The sequence below is a fragment of the Saccoglossus kowalevskii genome, chromosome 12 (assembly GCF_978046115.1).
Source record: "Saccoglossus kowalevskii chromosome 12, keSacKowa6.1, whole genome shotgun sequence".
Lineage (NCBI taxonomy): Eukaryota > Metazoa > Hemichordata > Enteropneusta > Harrimaniidae > Saccoglossus > Saccoglossus kowalevskii.
This window is the reverse complement of record NC_140652.1, coordinates 28757280-28777543: the sequence shown is the minus strand read 5'-3', so window position 1 is coordinate 28777543 and position 20264 is coordinate 28757280. Positions and strand designations below refer to the sequence as shown.

Genomic DNA, 20264 nt, shown 5'->3' with positions numbered 1-20264 from the left:
ACAAGAAATGTGTTATTCTTGGTTATATGCTCGATTTTCTATTGAACCATATCATCTAATAATTATGGTCTCTACAAACATTGTTTACCATACGATGAATAAGTAAAAAACTAAAGATGCATACCAACTAAAAAGGTTAACGAGTTCTAGACAGTTTGTCAGAAGCGTAATGGCTACACGCTATATATATATTACAAAAGAGTGTGACAGTTGAATTTAACTTAGCCTCTACCACACAAAGTGGCGGCGCCATGTCTAAGGTTTAAGTCAAAGACGAGTCATTTCACGAGATATGTCGTTAATATTATTGATTAGAAACACCGTGAATTACATCCTCACACTAATGCCAACACATTGAAACAAACACCCCAAATATCTGGCCAGTTGCAACATAATTGTTCTACGTCAGCCAAATTGCAATTCTGTGATGTTGCTTTGAACTTAGAATGAATTGATCGAGAATATTATCGTTGTAAGTTTTCTTAATAATTTGAAGACGGCATAATCCTTTCAAAAACATTGTTATAGACATTTAGGCTTATAGTTGGAAGTTACATAGCAATGACATTAATAAATGTTGATGGATTAGTTGCGAATGCTTGCAACAGACAATCATTTGACTTAATAGAGTTTTGCATAAGTATTACCGATTCAACAATCAACATAATTGCTGATATAAATTATATTGGTAGTCATATAATACTTACATCTAAACAAATACAAAGACAGCATGGGTGAATTTGGAACATCTGGTTGTTTATAATATATGACGTAAGATCTATATGGATGATATCCGCTATGGTATGCACTCAAACTATCAGACGTTGGTTTCCCTTCAAGTCCTTTACTTAAAGTATTTGGGGCAGAAGTTGAACCTTCAAAAATGTCGTAATTTACTATGAGAGTTGAGCCAAGGCGCTTCGTTAATTTTACTTCTATAGTTCCATTTTCACACGTGTTCCAGTCTGCAGTCAATGTAAAGTCACCTGGTAATAAAAGGATATTCTAAATGTAAATCGTATGTGCATGTAAATCTTGAATACGGTGTATGTCGTTAATATTCCTCGTGATTATACACACCTCAAAGCGAGTTGGGTCAACATTTTCCCAGATCAGTTTAATTCATAATTTTGTGACACAACACCGCTCAAATATTTAACATCAGCATTTGTTTTTGTCAACTCCCCCTCGCCAACAGGCAACGTTTCAATCATTGGGTCCATACAGTTCGGACGGTAAAATGTGCCAAGCACTTTAGCATTTATTCTACAAAATTAAGCTGAGCATGAACGAAAATATGGCGAGTTCATGGCAGGTTGATAAAATGGCAAACTCCAGTGAAAAGGATGAATGGAAAAGTATTGAATGGAATGTAACATGTAATGAATTATTAGAACGTTTAATGCATGACTATTATTGGCAGAAAAACTAGCAATTTAGATATATTGACACATAGATGGCTTATCTCACGCACTGGAGTGACAATAAGAAATTTTGAAATCTGAAACACACTAACTTGAATAATGTAACCAGTATAAATCCATTGTGTAAGATTGTTGAATCTTAATATAGTGTTTGATGTATTAATAAATGCGCCAGGTTTATTTGTAGTTTATAAAGAGGTTACTACTAAACTTTAAAACAATGTGACATGAACAATACCAAATAAACAGATTGCCAGACAAGAAACAAAGAATACACTGAGAAAGAAATTGCTGCGTGTATATTACCTGCAACACATGAAATGACGAAACAGCCCCAAATACATCAATAAAACACGCTAAAGCAACTCACCAGTGAGATACATTAATATCGAACCTATATCCTTTACTCTGTTAAGAAATATTAATTAACCACGGCATTGCACGTAAACTTGACCAAATGACAGACAGACAGATACACTATCAATATAATGTTCAGCTACCTACCACAAAAGTATAGTATTACATCATATCACTTAATGATTAAATTATCATAGACACTCGTCATTCGGTATTGTAATATCGACTTATTATTTCCATTTTGTTATACTTAGAATAAATAGATTGGGTATATTATCGTTTTAAGTTTTCTTTATAATTTGAAAAGGTATCATTCTTTAAAAAACATGTTATAGATACTTTAGATTATGGGTGCGAATACAAAGAGTCACTTCACGAGATATTTCGTTAATATAATTGATTAGAAACACCGTGAATGGCATCCTCACAAAAATTTCAACACATTGAAACAAACACCCCAAATATCTGGCCAGTTCCAACATAATTTTTCAACGCCAGCCAAATTTGCAAATCTGTGATGTTGCTTTGGACATAAATTGATCGTGAATATTATCGTTTTAAGATTTCCTAATAATTTGAAGACGACATAATCCTTTCAAAAACATTGTTATAGACATTTAGGCTTATAGTTGGAAGTTACATAGTAATGACATTAATAAATGTTGATGGATTAGTTGCGAATGCTTGCAACAGACAATCATTTGACTTAATAGAGTGTTGAATAAGTATTATTGATTCAAGGATTAATGCTATTGCTGATATAACTTATATAGATGGTCCTATAATACTTACATCTAAACAAATACAAAGCCAGCATGGGTGCATTTGGAACATCTTGTTGTTTATAATATATGACGTAAGATCTATATGGATGATATCCGCTATGGTATGCACTCAAACTATCAGACGTTGGTTTTCCTTCAATTCCTTTACTTAACGTATTTGGAGCAGAAGCTGGATCTTCAAAAATGTCGTAATTTACTATGAGAGTTGAGCCAAGGCCCTTGGTTAATTTCACTTCTATAGTTCCATTTTCACATGTGTTCCAGTCTGCAGTCAATGTAAAGCCACCTGCAAATAAAAGGATATTCTAAATGTAAATCTTATGTGTATGCAAAATCTTGAATATGTTGTTATTGGCAGAAAAACTAGCAATTTATTGACACATAAATGCCTTATCTGACGACTGGAGTGACAATATGAGATTTTGAAATCTGAGCACACTAACTTGAATAATGCGACCAGTATAAATGTATTGTGTAAGTGTGTTGAATCTTAATATAGTATTTTACGTATTTAATAAATGCACCAGGTTTATTCGTAGTTTATAATGAGGTTACTACTAAACGTTTAGACAATGTGCCATGAACAATACCCAATAAACAGATTGCTAGACGAGAAACAAAGAATACACTGAGAAATTGCTGCGTATATATTACCGGCAACACAAGAAATAACGAAACAGCCCCAAATACATTAGTAAAATACGCAAAAGCACTCATCAGTGAGATATATTAATATCGAACCTATATACTTTACTCTGTTGTAAACACTTAATTAACCACGACATTGCACGCAAACTTGACCAAACGACAGACAGACAGATAAACTATCAACATAATGGTCAGCTATCTACCACACCTGTATCGTATTACATCACATCACATAATGATTAATTTATTATACTCGTCATTCGGTATTGTTATACCGATTTATTCTTGACATTGTTTTATACTTAGAATAAATAGATTGGGTATATTATCGGTTTACGTTTCCTTTATAATTTGAAGAGACATCTTTCTTTAAAAAACATTTTATAGATACTTGAGATAATGGGTGCAAATACAAATAGTAATGACATCAATAACATTTGATCGATTAAATGTGAATGCTTGCAACCGTCAAACATTTGACTAATTAGAAATTTGTATTAACTATTCAATGATTTTCGCTGATATAAATTATATTGGCGGTCATGTAATAATACTTACATCTATACAGAATAAAAGACAGCAGGGGTGGATGACTAATATCCCATTCTTCATAATACATAATGTATGATTTAGTATGATCATATCCGCTATGGAATACACTCAAACTATTAGACGTTTCTTCTCCTGCAATTTTCATACTTAACGTATTCGGGGCTACTGCTGGAGCTTCCAGAATTTCATAAGCGAATATGACAGTTGTACGTAAGTTCAATAATTTCACTTCTATGGTTCCACTATCACATGTGTTCCAGTCTGCAGTCAATTCAAAGTTACCTGCAAATAAAGTACAGATATTCCAGGTGTAGATCTCATGTATATGCACAATTGGGTAAAAGAAAGATTTATTTTCTGCAACTGGTCTAAAACACTCAAACGCCATGCTCTTGACGAACATTGAACTCCGGAAATGTACTAAAGCAATTCCACTGATCCTCTTTCCTGAACCTGTGATAACTATTGAACCCCGGCATTGTCATTGGAAATTATGCACTGGAAATCTTTTGCTGTTGAAAATCTCATAAATAATGCAAATATTGTGTAATCTGAGGCTGATATACTGCCTTTCCTCACTTTGAATTTCTGACTAGCCTTCAATAATATATTTACTAATGGACAGAACAAGGAGTAAGACATGTGTTATCCTTGATTATATGATCGTTTCCTTATTGAACCATATCACCTACTAATGATACACGTACAAACATTATTTACCAGACGATGAATAAGTTAACTAAACATGCATACCAACTAACAGGGTTAACGAGTTTATAGACAGTTTGTCAGAACCTCGATGACTATACGCTATATATATTACAAAAGAGTGTGATAGTTGGATTCAACTTTCCCTCTAGCACACAAACTGGCGGCGTCATGACTAAGGTTCAAGTCAAAGACATATGTCGTTAATAATTGATTAGAAACACCGTGAATGCCATCAGCACATTAATGCCAACACATTGAAACAAAAACCCCAAATATCTGGCCAGTTGCAACATATTTTTTCAACGTCAGCCAAATTGCTAATTCTATGATGTTGCTTTGAACATAGAATAAATTGATCGAGAATATTATTGTTGTACGTATTTTTAATAATTTGAAGACGGTATCATCATTTCAAAAAACATTGTTATAGACATTTAGGTTTTTGGGTGGAAGTTACACAGTAATGATATTATTAAATGTTGATGAACTAGTAGCGAATGATTGCAAGAGACAAACACTTGACTTAATAGAGTTTTGAATAAGTATTAACGAATCAAAGATTAACGCTATTGCTGATATAACTTATATTGGTGGCCCTCTAATACTCACATCCAAACAAATACAAAGCCAGCATGGGTGCATTTGAAACATCTTGTTCTTTATAATATATGACGTAAGATCTATATGGATGATATCCGCTATGGTATGCACTCAAACCATCAGACGTTGGTTTTCCTTCAATTCTTTTACTTAAATTGATTGGGGCTGGAGCTTGAGTTTTTAAAATGTCATAATTCACTATGACAGTTGAGCCAAGGCTCTTCGTTAATTTTACTTCTATAGTTCCATTTTCACACGTGTTCCAGTCTGCAGTCAATGTTAAGCCACCTGGTAATAAAATGATATTCTAAATGTTAATCTCATGTGTATGCAAAATGTTTGATGCGTCGTATGTCGTTATTATTCCTCGTGAATATACACACCAGAAAGCGAGTTGTGTAAACATTTTTCCAGGTCAGTTTCATTCATTATTTTGTGACACAGCAACGCTAAAATATTTGTCATCAGCTTTTGTTTTTGCCAACTCACCCTGGTCAACAGGCAACGTTTCAATAATTGGGGCCATACAGTTTTTTCATACAGTCTGTAAAATGTGCCAAGCAGTTTAGCATTTATTTTACAAAATTGAGCTTAACATGAACAAAAATATGGGAGTTTATAACAGATTATTCGAACATTTAATGCATGACCATTATTGGCAGCAAAACGAGCAATTTAAATAAATTGACACATAAATGGCTTGTCTCACGACTAGAGCGATAATATGAGATGTTGCAATGTGAGACTTCTAATTTCCCGTTGATTAATGTGACCAGTATCAATGTATTGTGTAAGTGTGTTAAATCTGAATATAGAACTTTATGTGTTAAATAAATACGCCTGGTTTATTTATAGGTTATAATGAGGTTATGAGTAAACGATTAGACAATGTGACATGAACTATACCCAATACACAGATTGGAAGACGAGAAACAAGGAATACACCGAGAAAGGGATTGCTGTGTGTAGATAGCCGGCAACACAAAGAATACACTGAGAAAGGGATTGCTGTATGTAGATAGCCGGCAACACATACAGAAGCGAAAAAGTCCTAAAAAGTAAAAGTAATACACGCTAAGGCACTCACAAGAGAGATATGTTAATATCGAACCCACATCTATACTCTGTGGAAAACATTTAATTAACCGCAGCATTACACGTGAAGTTGACCAAAAGACAGATAGATAAACTATAAACATAATGTTCAGCTACTTACCACACGAGTATCGTATTAGATGACTTAATGATTAAATGATCATAGACACTCGTCATTCGTAATTGATTGACTTATTCGTGACATTGTTTTATATTTAGATTAAACAGATTTAGTATATTATCGTTGTACCTTTTCTTTATAATCTGAACAATGTTATAGACATTTAAGCTCAAGGCTGGAAATACATAGTAATGACATCAATACATTTGTATGGATTAAATGTGAATGCTTGCAAGCGACAATAATTTCATTCAATGCAGTATTGAATACGTATTAACTATTCAATGATTATCGCTGATATAAATTATATTGGTGGTCCTGTAATAATACTTACATCTATTCAGAATAAGAGACAGCAGGGGTGCATGACTAATATCCCATTCTTCATAATACATGATGTATGATTTAGTTTGATCATATCCTCTATGGAATACACTCACACTATTAGATGTTACTTCTCCTTGAATTTTCATACTTAACGTTTTTGGGGCTACTGCTGGAGCTTCCAGAATTTCATAAACGAATATGACAGTTGTGCGTAAGTTCATTAATTTCACTTCTATAGATCCACTATCACATGTTTCCCAGTCTGCAGTCATTTTAAAGGCACCTGCAAGTACATTATAAATATTTCAGGTGTAAATCTCATGTAAGTAAGTCTCCATGTATGCAACTGATTGAGTTTGTGTACTGAAATTCAAACCTTTCGCGACGTGTAAAAAACAATTCCCCAAAATTGTGAATATGGTCACTTTAAATCATGAGTACATGAGTAATAAACAGAATCGACCAAAACAACTTTAAACTTATATATTGTTGTAAATAAACGTGCCTAATCGAATACACTTTCCATGGTGATAAAATGGCTAATTATTGCTGAACAACTATGCTGCGACTCGTTAATTCCACCTTTGAAGAGTGTTCATAGTATTCATATAATAATAATTGTTTCTTGATACATGTATATTTTGCTGCCACTCTTCCATCAAGGTACCATACCAACACTAGTTCCTCCAGGGGAAGTTTGTGGTGTAAGGCATACAGGTTTAATACTAAACTAGCTCACATTATAAGTATACCACTCATTTATGGTAATTAACATAAACACAACCCGTGATTCAATATTTTCGTTGCAATGGTTCAAGCGTGTTTTGATTAAATAAAACAATAAGTGAATAGTGCTTCCTCTATTTTGTATCACAACATTTATATTGCTTTGACTAGACACGCATTTAGGAAAATGTTTCCTTCTAAAACATTTATTGAAAAGCGTTTATTATCACAACGGTTTTAAAAAGAGCAGTATTTCAAAAGTGCTTCCATGGACAGATATTGATTTTGTTTTACAAAAATGCAATCACTAGGCGATACCGGCTTTCACATGAAGCACAATCACGACATTGAAAAGAGATTATATCAGACACAAATTTAAAGTGATTTAAAACAATTATGTACCCTTCAAAACAAAGTGAACAAAACCAACATCTATGGTGTATATAAAATGTCCTAATTGAATACTTTTTATATGATAATGAAATGGCTAATTATTGCTAAACAACTATGCTGTGACTCTTCAATTTTTGCTTCAGGGAGCTTGGGGTTTTGTTTTTGCGTCCACTTTCAATGGGCTTACAGCTTACAGCAGTTTTTATGTAATATTAAATGTTTTTCAAAACTTGTGTGACCTTCAATGTCCCATCCCAACACTAGTTTCTCTAGTTTTAATACTAAACTAGTTTGCAATACAAGTACACGAAACAGCATATGGTAATTGACAATATACAAATTGTTTTCAGATGCCTAATACTTCCACACTATCATAACTAAGCTTCATTTAATTGTTGAGCACCTGAACCATATAGAGAACATGAAACATCATTTAACACAGAGGAAATCAGTGACGCTTTCTCCACTTTAAATACAGCGCCAATAGTTCTCCAGTTACCCGACACTTGTTAAGATGAGATGAACAAATAAATTAGGGTCGCTTCATCAGCTCCAATTAACAGCAACAAGCAGCAGCAGTTTGTGACCACACCATTGCATGAAGATCAGTTTTATTTCTACACGACAGTTTACAGTTTCACAATATCCCACACTAGCCAACATAACTGTTTCACACTCGTACAAGTCTCCCCAGAAACGAAACAGATTTATATAAGTTGGATTATTGGTGGTATAATAGAACCATATGTATATCGCTCAGAGTAAAACGAGTACTCAAACACTAGAATAACTAAATTCACAAAGTCATTGCCAATAGTTTCTCTTACATTACACTTATAAATCATGACAGGTATGATAAAAACATCAAAAACAATAAGTTCATTATCTATCCATTCAATAGACCCTTTGCACAATCTAACCTGAAGTGTATATGCGCATGCGCAACAATATGCAAATCGCTAATTTGACCTAGATACTAGTAGGAAGTAAACTCGCCATTTCGAGGACGTGTATTTTCTACGAAGTAAACGGTAAGTTTTATCTTGTACTGTCTTTGTTGTGACTCTGTTTTTTTATGCAATTCAGCATTAATTCATCGAGCATGAACTATAGAATAGCTTGAATGCAATATTTGAGTCAGAACGGCAGTTAAAACGGTTGAATTTTAGCGATCATATTCACCGACTCGTTGAAAACAGCTAGCTACGGTCTAGCCCTTGTTCATGGCACAATCCGGCTGTCAGTGTCTGCAGTTGAGAAAAGACAATGATCTCACAAATTAACAATGTCAATATTTGTAAGCATTTTTTTCTGTTTTCGACCTCTTTTCATTTCGGACATCGTCTCTTTGCCTATGCATGACGTTCTGATATTGCACAGTTCCGGTAAGACAACAAATTCTTATTATGGTATTCTCAGCTATTTTTCTTCATCTGTAAAGGTGTAATAAATTAATAGTAAAGCGATAATGCTATTCTGCTGTGTCCCGGGCTGTAGCAGTCAAGCCAAACCACGCAAAGGGAAACCGTATGGAGACGATGTTTCGACGAGATCATTTTTGTTGCCTCCGACCATGTGTCCATTTATTTCTTTGGGATTCTTTCACGGTTTTCCTCTTTACTTTATCGATTTCCGTAATGTTGGTATTGTGTACCATAGCGAATGCGATGTAAACACAGTATGAGTAGCACTTCCGCATAGCATCTAGGTCAACTCGTATATATTAATGATATGCAAATGAAACATCCGGGACATTCGTGAGATTGTGCAAAACGTCTATAATCAACAATGATACATGGGCGAAGCTCATTCGAGTACACATGAAGTTTCACTGTGCGCTATTGATGTAGGAAAGATTTATCTGCAACAAGTCTAATAATCGATCAGATAACACTTATCATAGTAAATTTGTCCAAGTGAGAAAATAACATTCGGTGCATAGTTGTACAATTTGGGCATGATATATCCACCATCCTACTGTGGTGATTTATATTTTCATGTATTTCGGTGAGGCCGCTTTTCGCAGCCAAAGCGACTTCCAATGGTGATCCCTGGATGATCCACACCTGCTCGTAACTAGTCATGATCAGGTTCATTCGTATGTTAGGGAATTAGTGATAGGAACAACTGGCTGATATAATGGTCGACTATGGAAGTTGGTTAAGTCAACGAGGCACCAATAAGTATGAGAGTTATGTCCCGACATCCGGGGCAATTAATCTGACATTATGGCGTGTTGAGTACTTTGCGTGATTGGCTATATGTGTGAAGGCCACGCCTTAGAGTCTTTTAACTTCTCTGTAATTAGTTAACAGTTGGAATGTGAATAAAACCGATCTCAGTTAGTTGCGGCAAGCCCACGAGCGAAGGGAGTCAGTCGGGGTGCGGCCGAGAAGCACCGCGGCTGAGACAAAAAGTGAAACGATACGATTATCTGTGTGTCTTTGTTCGATAGAAAGGTGGAGAATTCCCCGAACTTGGTACCTCTGAAGTGAAGGTTAGTAACACTCGATTTAATCGATTACTACTCTCTAGCTAAAATATATCAGAAAATGCCATAATATCAGTGCAATGTGTACCAAGAGTTATTATAATGCTATACATTTGAACAACAGTACATTAATGGAAAATCTAACTGTCAACTAGTTTATGAGCATTTAAAAATGTATTGATTGCGTTATTTTAGGAATGAGGTGAAACTTAAGAAGCATCAAATATAGACAGTATTCGGTCTAATCAAAATATGTTATTATATTCCAAATCAGCTCAATTACTTTAATGAAGAGTTATTGTATAATGTACACAATTTTGATACATTTTGATAAATATTTTGATAAATAGCTACAGCTACGCCTTCAAAACCGTAGACGATTTTGGCCCGATCATCAACAAAACATCACCCGTATCCTGGGCAAGCGACTGGAAAAAGATGACGGTGTTCGGTCAAATCGGTGTATATTGTTGTATGTGGGTTCATAAGATAATGTTATTAAGTGATAACATCGTTTGCTGTCTAACTGACATCTGACTGACAATTGGTGCATCCTGACGCAATGCGGGGAAATAAGCAACCCCTTGCGTAAAGAGCGTATTGAAATATGAAGACAAAATTCATCAGGTCAATGAGACGAACAATTCACTAACAGTGTAAGTATGCACCACCATCAACCACTCTGTACACGTGGTGGTACCAGCAGGTGTCCGGAATGGGTAAGCGTACCCTGCTAGCATGCTACACCGTCAAGATGATACCAATAACTGCAGAAGCATGTAAATATCTGGGCAAGTTGTACAATATTTTATAGTGAGTCATATCCGGAAATACTGTCTTTCATCATTCGTGAGACAGATATGTCAAATTTGAAAATTAAATGCTTGTATCTTCAAAAAACCTTTTAATAGTTCTAACAAGCACTGATTGTGAGCTTTGAAGCCAGTGAGCTGTGTCTTACCCGGAAATCGTTGTACAAAACACACGCTCTAGAATATATAAGACGCTGTGATATATAGATACCATGAGCTGGAGTTGATGGAATATTGCTAGACAAATAAGGATAATTTCAAAATCAAAATTATCCCTTGTGTCATACAGCTTAGTATATAGACAATTCGGTCAAATCAAGGTAGGAAGCAGAATCCATGTTCTGAGTGGTCTTTTTAATTTTTAAAGGATAAATCAGGTCTAGATATTTCGAAATACCCTGATTATTGTAGCTCAACAGATCATCAATGTATCTGTATGTGTTGTTAAAGCGCTTTGCAAGTTGTTTCTTCCCTGACTGATGCAGAGGCTGCATAAAATCTGCCTCATATGAATATAAAAATAGTTCAGCAAGAAGTGATGCACAGTTTATACCCATAGGAATACCAACAGTTTGTCTAAAAGTCAAGCCACCAAATTTGACAAAGATATTATCAATGCCAAAAGTGATCATAGATGTAATAGCATCTTCTGTATATTTATTTCTAGCATCTTCATTGTTACTAAAAACAGTTTTGTGTAATAACAATAAACTTATACCTACGACTGTCATTCTTGTTAAAGAAGACTTGTTGCACAAGAGATGTTAATCTAGTTTTAAGTTTATCATTAGGAATTTTAGTGTACAATGTATAAAAATCAAATGTATGAATAGAACTGTACCCAATGTTGTACTGACCTTGCAAGATATCTAACAGTTCTATTCAATTCTTAAGTATCCACTTTTGGTTGAGGCCAGTAGTTTCATAAACTTTGCCACAATAGCAAAAAATACAATTTTTAATGGTAGACAGAATGATGGTTAACAATTGTGACAAGCGTTTAGTGGTACATTTGCAAGAACCTGCTATATAAAGTTGTTTGTATGGATTCTTGTGCAGTTTTGGGATCCAATACAAACAAGGCAGCACTCTGTCCTCCTGTCGTACCAATACCAAACTGATGCAAAACATATATGTTATATATATATCTTCATCTGGTAAGCGGGAGAGACTATAGATTGTGTTGTTCGCATCTGTATGTGGTAGCAATTTATTAATTAAGCATTTGATGTAATAATGCTTGCAGATAAAAATAATGTTGTTAGATGCTTTATCTGCTGGAAAAATCACATACTTATCTTGTATAGCTTTCAGACAATCACTAACAGCTGAATCTAACAGCTCGAATACTATTTCGATTGAAATATCTTTTTTTCGACTTTAAAATAAATAAATAAATTTAACTTAGAATTAACCTCTATAATTATAATTAGTTACTTTATTTTCTATTGTCCGGAATATAAATCTTGTACTCTCATGCTCCAATTCTGTTATAAATCACCAGCCCTAGAACAATTATATAAAAAAAATACTTCATACTAGCACTATTATTTGGCACGGCGGAATTGACTATTTGAAAGAATTAGATATGTCCAGATATTGCAATTTAGGCCTAGACACAGACACAATAGAATACATGCAGGACAGATATTGGAACATTCAAGAACAATAACAACGTAGAAATAATATACCGCGCCAAAAAACCACTGGTCTTACTTTCTGTCATCTCGCATTCTTCTATAACGTTTTTCGTGGAATCGTATCCCCGAATAAATAGCAATATCATTCACTTACTTATCTAGCAATGCTAAACTGAATTTGCTTGGAGTATCATTGAAAAATATCACATATTCAATTATGGTCAAATAATTAGTACAGTGTTCCGCACCTTATTGGTAAAAGTAGTTATTAATATTTGACGAAGACTAGGATTTTTGTTTACCTGCCATACATGTGAAAGGGGTCGATTGATGTTAATCAATTTCCGTTAAATTTTGCAATTTAATTTTTATTATTATTTTTCAACAGCAGCTACATTGTGAAATAGATCAGGCAAATGATTTTTCGTCATATACACACAGAATAAAATTGGACATCTTCTCAGGATGGCAACATATTATCTGGGGAATGACTGGTTATATAATTGCTGTCCTCTATGTTTATTTTTCGGAGCGGCGCACACTTAGGTATGTCAAAACCGGAGAACTCACTGTGTAATCTAAAATTTGTCTTGTATGTGTTTTGATTATGATTTAGAAGGTGGTTGTGGTGGTGGTCGGGGTGTGAGTGCTCATAAATGTATAAAACATTCCAAAAATACAAAACAATAATGTAATGTTACTCTAGCTCTGCTTTTGTTAGTATATAAGAATATTGTACTTGTATGTTAATCCTGCATTAAAGACTAGTTAAAATAAATACCTATTAAAATATAAATGATATATTCGTATGCTGCTTAAAGTAGCTGCCGGTAGCATGAAATAAACCTCGTAATATGCTTACTAATAATACACACTGTATTATTGCATATCGTTGTCTACCTGAATGTCACACAATGTTATCTACATAAGTCAAAGCATTACCAAGTTTCAATGATTTTCATGTGTGTTTGTTTTTGTTTTGTCGGAATTACATGTGGGAAAAAAAAACAGGAAGATAGCTTTAGGACAGCGGTCGTGCCTAACAATGGTGCACAGGTCAATTTACACCGCCATTTTGAATCTATTTTATTATTATTTTTATAATACCTACCCTATGTTAGCTTTATTGTAAACCTATATAACGCCAATTTCGTATTATTACCAAATTAATTGTTATAATTGTTTGTAATCCATATTTCGTCTGAGAGATTTGTTAGTTCTCGTTGGTTCATGATTCATAAATAACTCTTACCCGATTTGCATCTGCGATGTGAATGCTTTGTTGCGATGACATGAGAGATTATGAAACCGGGTGGTACACACCCTGTTCTAATACTGCCAGCTCTACCATTATATAATTTTCCATTACGCATCATCGCTAATATATTCACTATTTTCCTAAAATTAAACTTAATTTCAAGAACCGACCTCAGTTCAATATTCTAGTTTAATATTAATATCAGTATTTTTAATTAAATTGTAATTAAGATTCATATAAAATAACTAGAGAATATATGACGCACATTAGAAAAACCAACAAACGAGAACAGAATATGCATATCATATATGTCATTTGAATAAAACATGAATACACAACCATATATTCATCGATAAAACAATTGAGTATTGTAATATTATACTATGTTAGTGCTGTTGGCATTAGTAGAGAAAAGGTGCAATATCTTTATTTTCTACTCTGGCCATTGGCCTTATGTACAGATACAAATAAATACATAATAAATTAGATTGAAATGGTTGCATAAATAAGTGAAGAAAAACAAATATAAAATCATAATACACAGAATTTGAATAACTAAGTGTTCTCTCCAAGCATAAGTTGTCGTACTCGAAAGCTATAAATATAAATTTACCCAGGTGTAATTGTACAAATGTGGTTTGATTCTGAAATAATGAAATAAACTGGATCTCTGTAGGTGGGGAGTAATAATACTGTGCAATAAACTTCAACCTTAGGAGGTTATATTTGGAACATACTAATGTGAAGTGGTATTCATCCGATCAATTACATTACAGCCAAAAAGGCACAACCTTTGAGTACGTGGAGTACCACGGCCCTATCCTTTTCAATTTGTGCACGGGACGAGATCCTTAATTTCTGAATATTGCAGAAGACTGTCCAATATTTGTTAGATATTTCTTACATGATAATTCATGTTTCACCTTACAATAAGTTACAAGTTTGGGACTTCTATTAATTTCAGAGGTCCAATCTTGTCTGGAAATATCAAAGCACCTCTGTTTAAACAGTTCCTGTAATACACCAGAATTACCTACATATTGGTCAATCCAAATATGTCCAAAACCATATTTATAGAGAAGATTTTTAACTGTAAATGCCCAGCAGATAGTATCCGCTCCTGTCATATTAATTTGAAATTTATACGATTCTTTTTTAGATATGTGGAGAAACATCACTTATAATTTTTAACCAAAAACGAATAATTTCAACATTTACATGCAATATGCATGGATAACATGGATAACGCCGTCCCAATTCCCCCCTAACAGCGGAATTAGTGGCAACAAAACTAACACTTCAATAATAACATCATTAATATCAGAATAACATTTAATATCAGATTGTTTGCCCCCAAATAGCACTACCGTAGAGGAGAATTGGATAGAAATTTACAATCAAATATACGAAAAGCAACATCAGGTGGCACACCACCCAGATTCCGTAACTTTTTTTCCAAACAAAAAAGTGCTTTACCAGCCTGTTGAGAAACATATTTTTGTGCCTGATGCAATTTCGTAGAACTGGAAAGTATACCCCCCCCAATAATTATATTTTGAAACAATTTGAATGTTTTTACCCTTCCAAAACCATTTTCCCTGTTCTGTTAAGCGACCTCCTTTCCGAAGAAACAATAATTTTAGTTTTCTTAAGGTTCACTGTAAGTCTCCACTTTGAACAATAGTCTGCCAAATTATTCAAAAATCGTTGTAAACGAACAGGTGTACTACTAAACAGAGCCAGGTCATCTGAATACAACAAGTAACACAATTTTAAAGCACACAGGTAAACTACAGTTGTATAACCTTGTCCAAAAGTTATATGAAGGTCATTAATGTAGAAGCAAAATAAAAGAGGTGAAATCACAGAGCCCTGTTGCAAACCCATACTAATATTAAAGTAGTTAGTTTTCCCCCAGGGAGTTTGCACTGCCGCCTTTACATGCTGGTACATTGAATATAAGGAAGACCGGTCTTCGATAACTTGTAAAACAATGAGAAATGATGTACCCTACCGAAGGCCTTCTCATTGTCTACAAATGCACAATAGAAACGACCTTTTAACTGAGAGACATATTTTTTCCACAAGAGTAGGTAATGTGGTTCTATGTTTCTGGAAATCACTTTGTTCTTCCAGAATTTCATTATAATGTTTTAACCAGGTATTTAACCTATTACGTAATATACTTATGACGTTGATTAACATAATACTACTGTAATTACCGGGGTCATCCTTTTCCCTTCTTGTATACAGACGATATTAATCCCCTACCCTATTCATCAGAAAAGATTCCCTGGTCAAATACATTGTTGTATGAAACAAATAACATTTCATTAATCTCTATGGGAGCATTTTTCAAAAATTCTGTGGGTATGCCATCTGGCCCTGGAGCTTTAGTTTTCTTTAATTTATTTTAATTTTCCCTAATTTCATCCAGAGAAATAGACCTCAAAATCTAATATGGATACTAATAATACACACTCTCATATTGAATATCTTTGTCTACTGGCATGTTATACAATATTATCTATATAGGTCTAAGCACCACCAAGTCACTGATTTTTGTGTGTGTTGTTTCTGCTTTGTCAGAATGAAGACAGCTTCGGGACACCGGTCGTGTCGAGCAATGGTGCGCAGTTCAATTTACACCGCCATTTTAAAACTATTTTATTATGTTTTGATAAATAATATATCAATTACAAATGACGTCCCTATGGTATGTTTATTGTAAACCTATCTGTCACCAATTTCCTATTATTATCCAATAAATTACTATTACAATTTGTAATCCATACTTCGTCTGGATAATTTGTTTGTTCGTGTTTCGTTGGTTGATGATTCATCTAACCCGATTTGCATGTGCAATAATAATGCTTTGTTGGGATGGGATTATTGCACATGGTAGTACACATCCTGTTCTAATACTGCCAGCTCTACTATTCTATAATTTTGCATTATGCGTCATCGCTAATATATTCACTATTATCCTAAAATAAAACCTATTTACTAGAACCGACCCTCAATTTAATATTCTAGTTTAATATAAATATAAGCATCCTTAAATAAATTGTAATTAAAATCAACATAAAACAACTAGAAAATATATAAGTGACGATGCACATTATACAACAACAATTGAAGACAGGATACACATAGATTCTTCTTATGTCATTTAAACAATACATGACTACACAGCCAAGATATTCATCAATGAAACAATTGAGTATTGTAATATTATACAATGTTGGTGCTGGTAGCATTGGTGGAGAATACTCCTGTTTTCAAACACAGCAGCCCAACATACATTCAAATCGGGCAATAGTAATCATGAAACATCGTCCATGTTGTTTTGAAACTAGGCTTGCACTGTGGCGTTATAGTGCGGCCTATAAACTGGCGCTACCGTGTACAAAGACATACATAGTCATATCCGAAACATGGCTTATAAGTGATGAATCAAATGCGTAACATATCTTCAAAATTGGCGAGGAACACTTGCTTTCCTTAAGTTTGTATATGTTTGACGCTGTACTGAGAGTATAATAAAACTTATTGCCAGAGTGATTGATAACTGTCGACGGAATTTCTGTACATTTCGCCTCACTTCTGTTGGATAAATATAAACAGTAACGCTATATTTTCGGTGAGTCCAAGGTGAGGGTGGAATAAACAGAGTGTTGCACATACCAGCCTCTAGTACAGATTGATATTGGTATATGTGTTTACAGGTTATCATCAGACGGTTGTACTTTGGGCTTCTGTAAATTGTAAGAATTAGACAAATGGCAGTCATACATGTATACATGTATATATATATAGAAATGTATGACAAATGTCTAGTTTGATGAATGTAATGAATATTTTGTTTCAAGTCTATTTCGTTTCAGCTCGTTTTATAATTAGTTACTTTTTATTCAATTCATGAATTCCAACTGTGAACTGTGTGCAAGCCTTTAAGGTTGAGTATCAAAGAATGATAAGTTTAATGTTCACTTATTTTTGTGAGATCACGTAGAAGTAAATAGTATTGAATGGTCAAGTTGACAGAGGTGCTTTTAACCATCAGTTTTGGAAAACCATCCCAGAAGCATTTGACCAAATGTGTGATTGTTTAAGAATTGTTCAAACAAAGAATGCAGGAGTTGTCTTATGTGTCTGGGATGATCGAGTGCAGCATTTCCCCATATTTTTCGATCTCTATTATTAATTTGTTCTGCATCTTTCATGGTAATGTTCATACGGTTTTCTTGGTTAATGTTAATGAAAATGCTGTATAAAATTCTTGAAATGATTTGAGCCAAATTATAAAATTGTAATCCTTTCCACATATCTATTTTCCATGGTGTTCTCATTACTCGATCTGCTTGTTCGATTTAAGGGAGTCAACTACATTGGTAGCCTAACTAGTCATTTTATAACAATCAATACAGGCCATTATGTCGGTGGTGGATTAAAAAACCCTCAAGAATGACAATTACTAATGGATGTAAATGCAAGATGGGTCTGTGTTAGTTCTCGACATTCAATTACTGAGTGACTTTGATTGTAAGATTGTTGTGAAATTGGCTACTTTAACAGTAGGTGATTAAGTGATAATCACTGTTACTTGCGATTTTAATTCAGTCATATTCTCAACAGATTGTTTGATAGACATAATTGGATATTCTCTGTGAAGACAAAGATGACAAAAAACGTGAGGATGGGGAGGATGTGTTCCGGGGCCTACAGTTGGAGCATTTACTATTTTATCAGACTCTTATATTGGCCTTCTCATCACCTGATGCTGATCTTTGTCTTTGTCTATTCAACATGCCAGCTGTGTTCTCAGTTAGCAAAGGAAAATAAACTTGTTTAACATGCAGCAAACTGTTGGCGATACTAACTTATGTTAGGTATTTCGAACACTGTCTGAATTGAATGTTTTGTACTTATCATCCCTGGTAGTTGACTACAATATCATTGAGTTCATTCTGATTCAGTGTCGTACAATGCCCTGGTAACAAGCCAATGCTTTGAGTAGTCACAAAACAACACATAGATTGTAAAGCATATTTTATTGAAAGAATTTGCCCCTAACCACATGAGTGAGGATACTACTACAATTGTAGGGTCCTGATAATTTTGAAAGTCGGCAAGATTGAGGGTTCTAGGAACATATTCAGTCTGTTGTGCAATGTGTTTTGAACAAACAATCGATAATGATTGCAACTTAGCTTAATGTGTGGTTTACCATATTTGTTATGGTAATTTTATGCGATAATAGTGGGAAGATACAATAACAAAATAAACACAAATGTTTCACTTTGTATCTGTTACGACTGTGTAATATTTACTGTCTTTACTGGGCAGTGATATTATATATTGTTTTCTGACAGTTTTGGGCTGGCGTTGGTCGGCTCGTGTACTGTGTAATGAGTTCACGTGATGTTAGAATATTTCTAATTTAGTTTTTTAACTCGTGCGTTCGAATATTTATTTGGTTTATTTGACTGTTTACTTATAGCTTGAACGTTGTATGTGTCTTCACTTTCAGGTAGTTTTTCTACCGATTTTTTGCAACCTAAAACGTGACTGTTCATTTGGAATTTTGTGAAATTTAACATGAATTGTTATGGCATCCACACACACAACATCTAATGTTTCAACTTTTAAATTGTCAGTAAACAAGCTTTTTCATATTAGCACTTCTATGGGATTGACGTGCTGGAATGAATGGGTTCAATTATAGGTGTTCAATGGCGACGTCATCGACTAGTCCTCTAGAGAAAAAATGACGCCATGCAAAGTGAACATTTATCATCTACTTCACAGGCTTTTTCATACCCGATATTTAGGGCATTTAGCAGCACTTAGAATTCATTCATAGTTTTCAAATTTCGTGTACGGAGTGACACAATCCATATATCTGCATTCCTTTAATACAACTGTATCTATATTATATACAACAATAAAATGCTCAAACACATATACGCCATAATTTTACTCACTTGCAACTTGACACAGCACCAGGATTATAATGATCGGGAAAGTCTTCATCATAGAGACACGATGTAGGATACGTGTTGCACGAGATACCCTGCTAAAATGTGTGGCAGGCAAATGTGTCAACAACCCGTTGACTCACACACATGTGACACACGGTGCTTAATATTCATTATGCACCATAATGCATAGGAGATCCGTGTAAAATGCTGAAAGATTTGTTGAATGAAAGAATGTGAGCTGGCCACCGATAAAATAAACGTACATTCAAGAAAACAACGCTGCCAAATTCAAGTAAAATGAAAATGAACAAGGCAATATTGAAATAGTGTCAGGAAATGC

At 34.2% G+C, this 20264-nt stretch overlaps 1 protein-coding gene across 1 annotated transcript; it reads right to left on the bottom strand.

Moving 5' to 3' along the window:
- Nucleotides 1-551: 551 nt before the first annotated feature.
- Nucleotides 552-20048, bottom strand: LOC144349679 (uncharacterized). The gene is made up of 7 exons (XM_085506020.1): nt 19928-20048; nt 6628-6903; nt 5087-5365; nt 3773-4048; nt 2574-2852; nt 708-986; nt 552-598 (listed from the first exon to the last, which is right to left on the bottom strand). The coding sequence occupies exons 1-7, from the start codon at nt 19977-19979 to the stop codon at nt 552-554; spliced, it is 1488 nt and encodes a 495-aa protein (XP_085362146.1). The 5' UTR covers nt 19980-20048.
- Between the last annotated feature and the right edge of the window lie 216 nt (nt 20049-20264).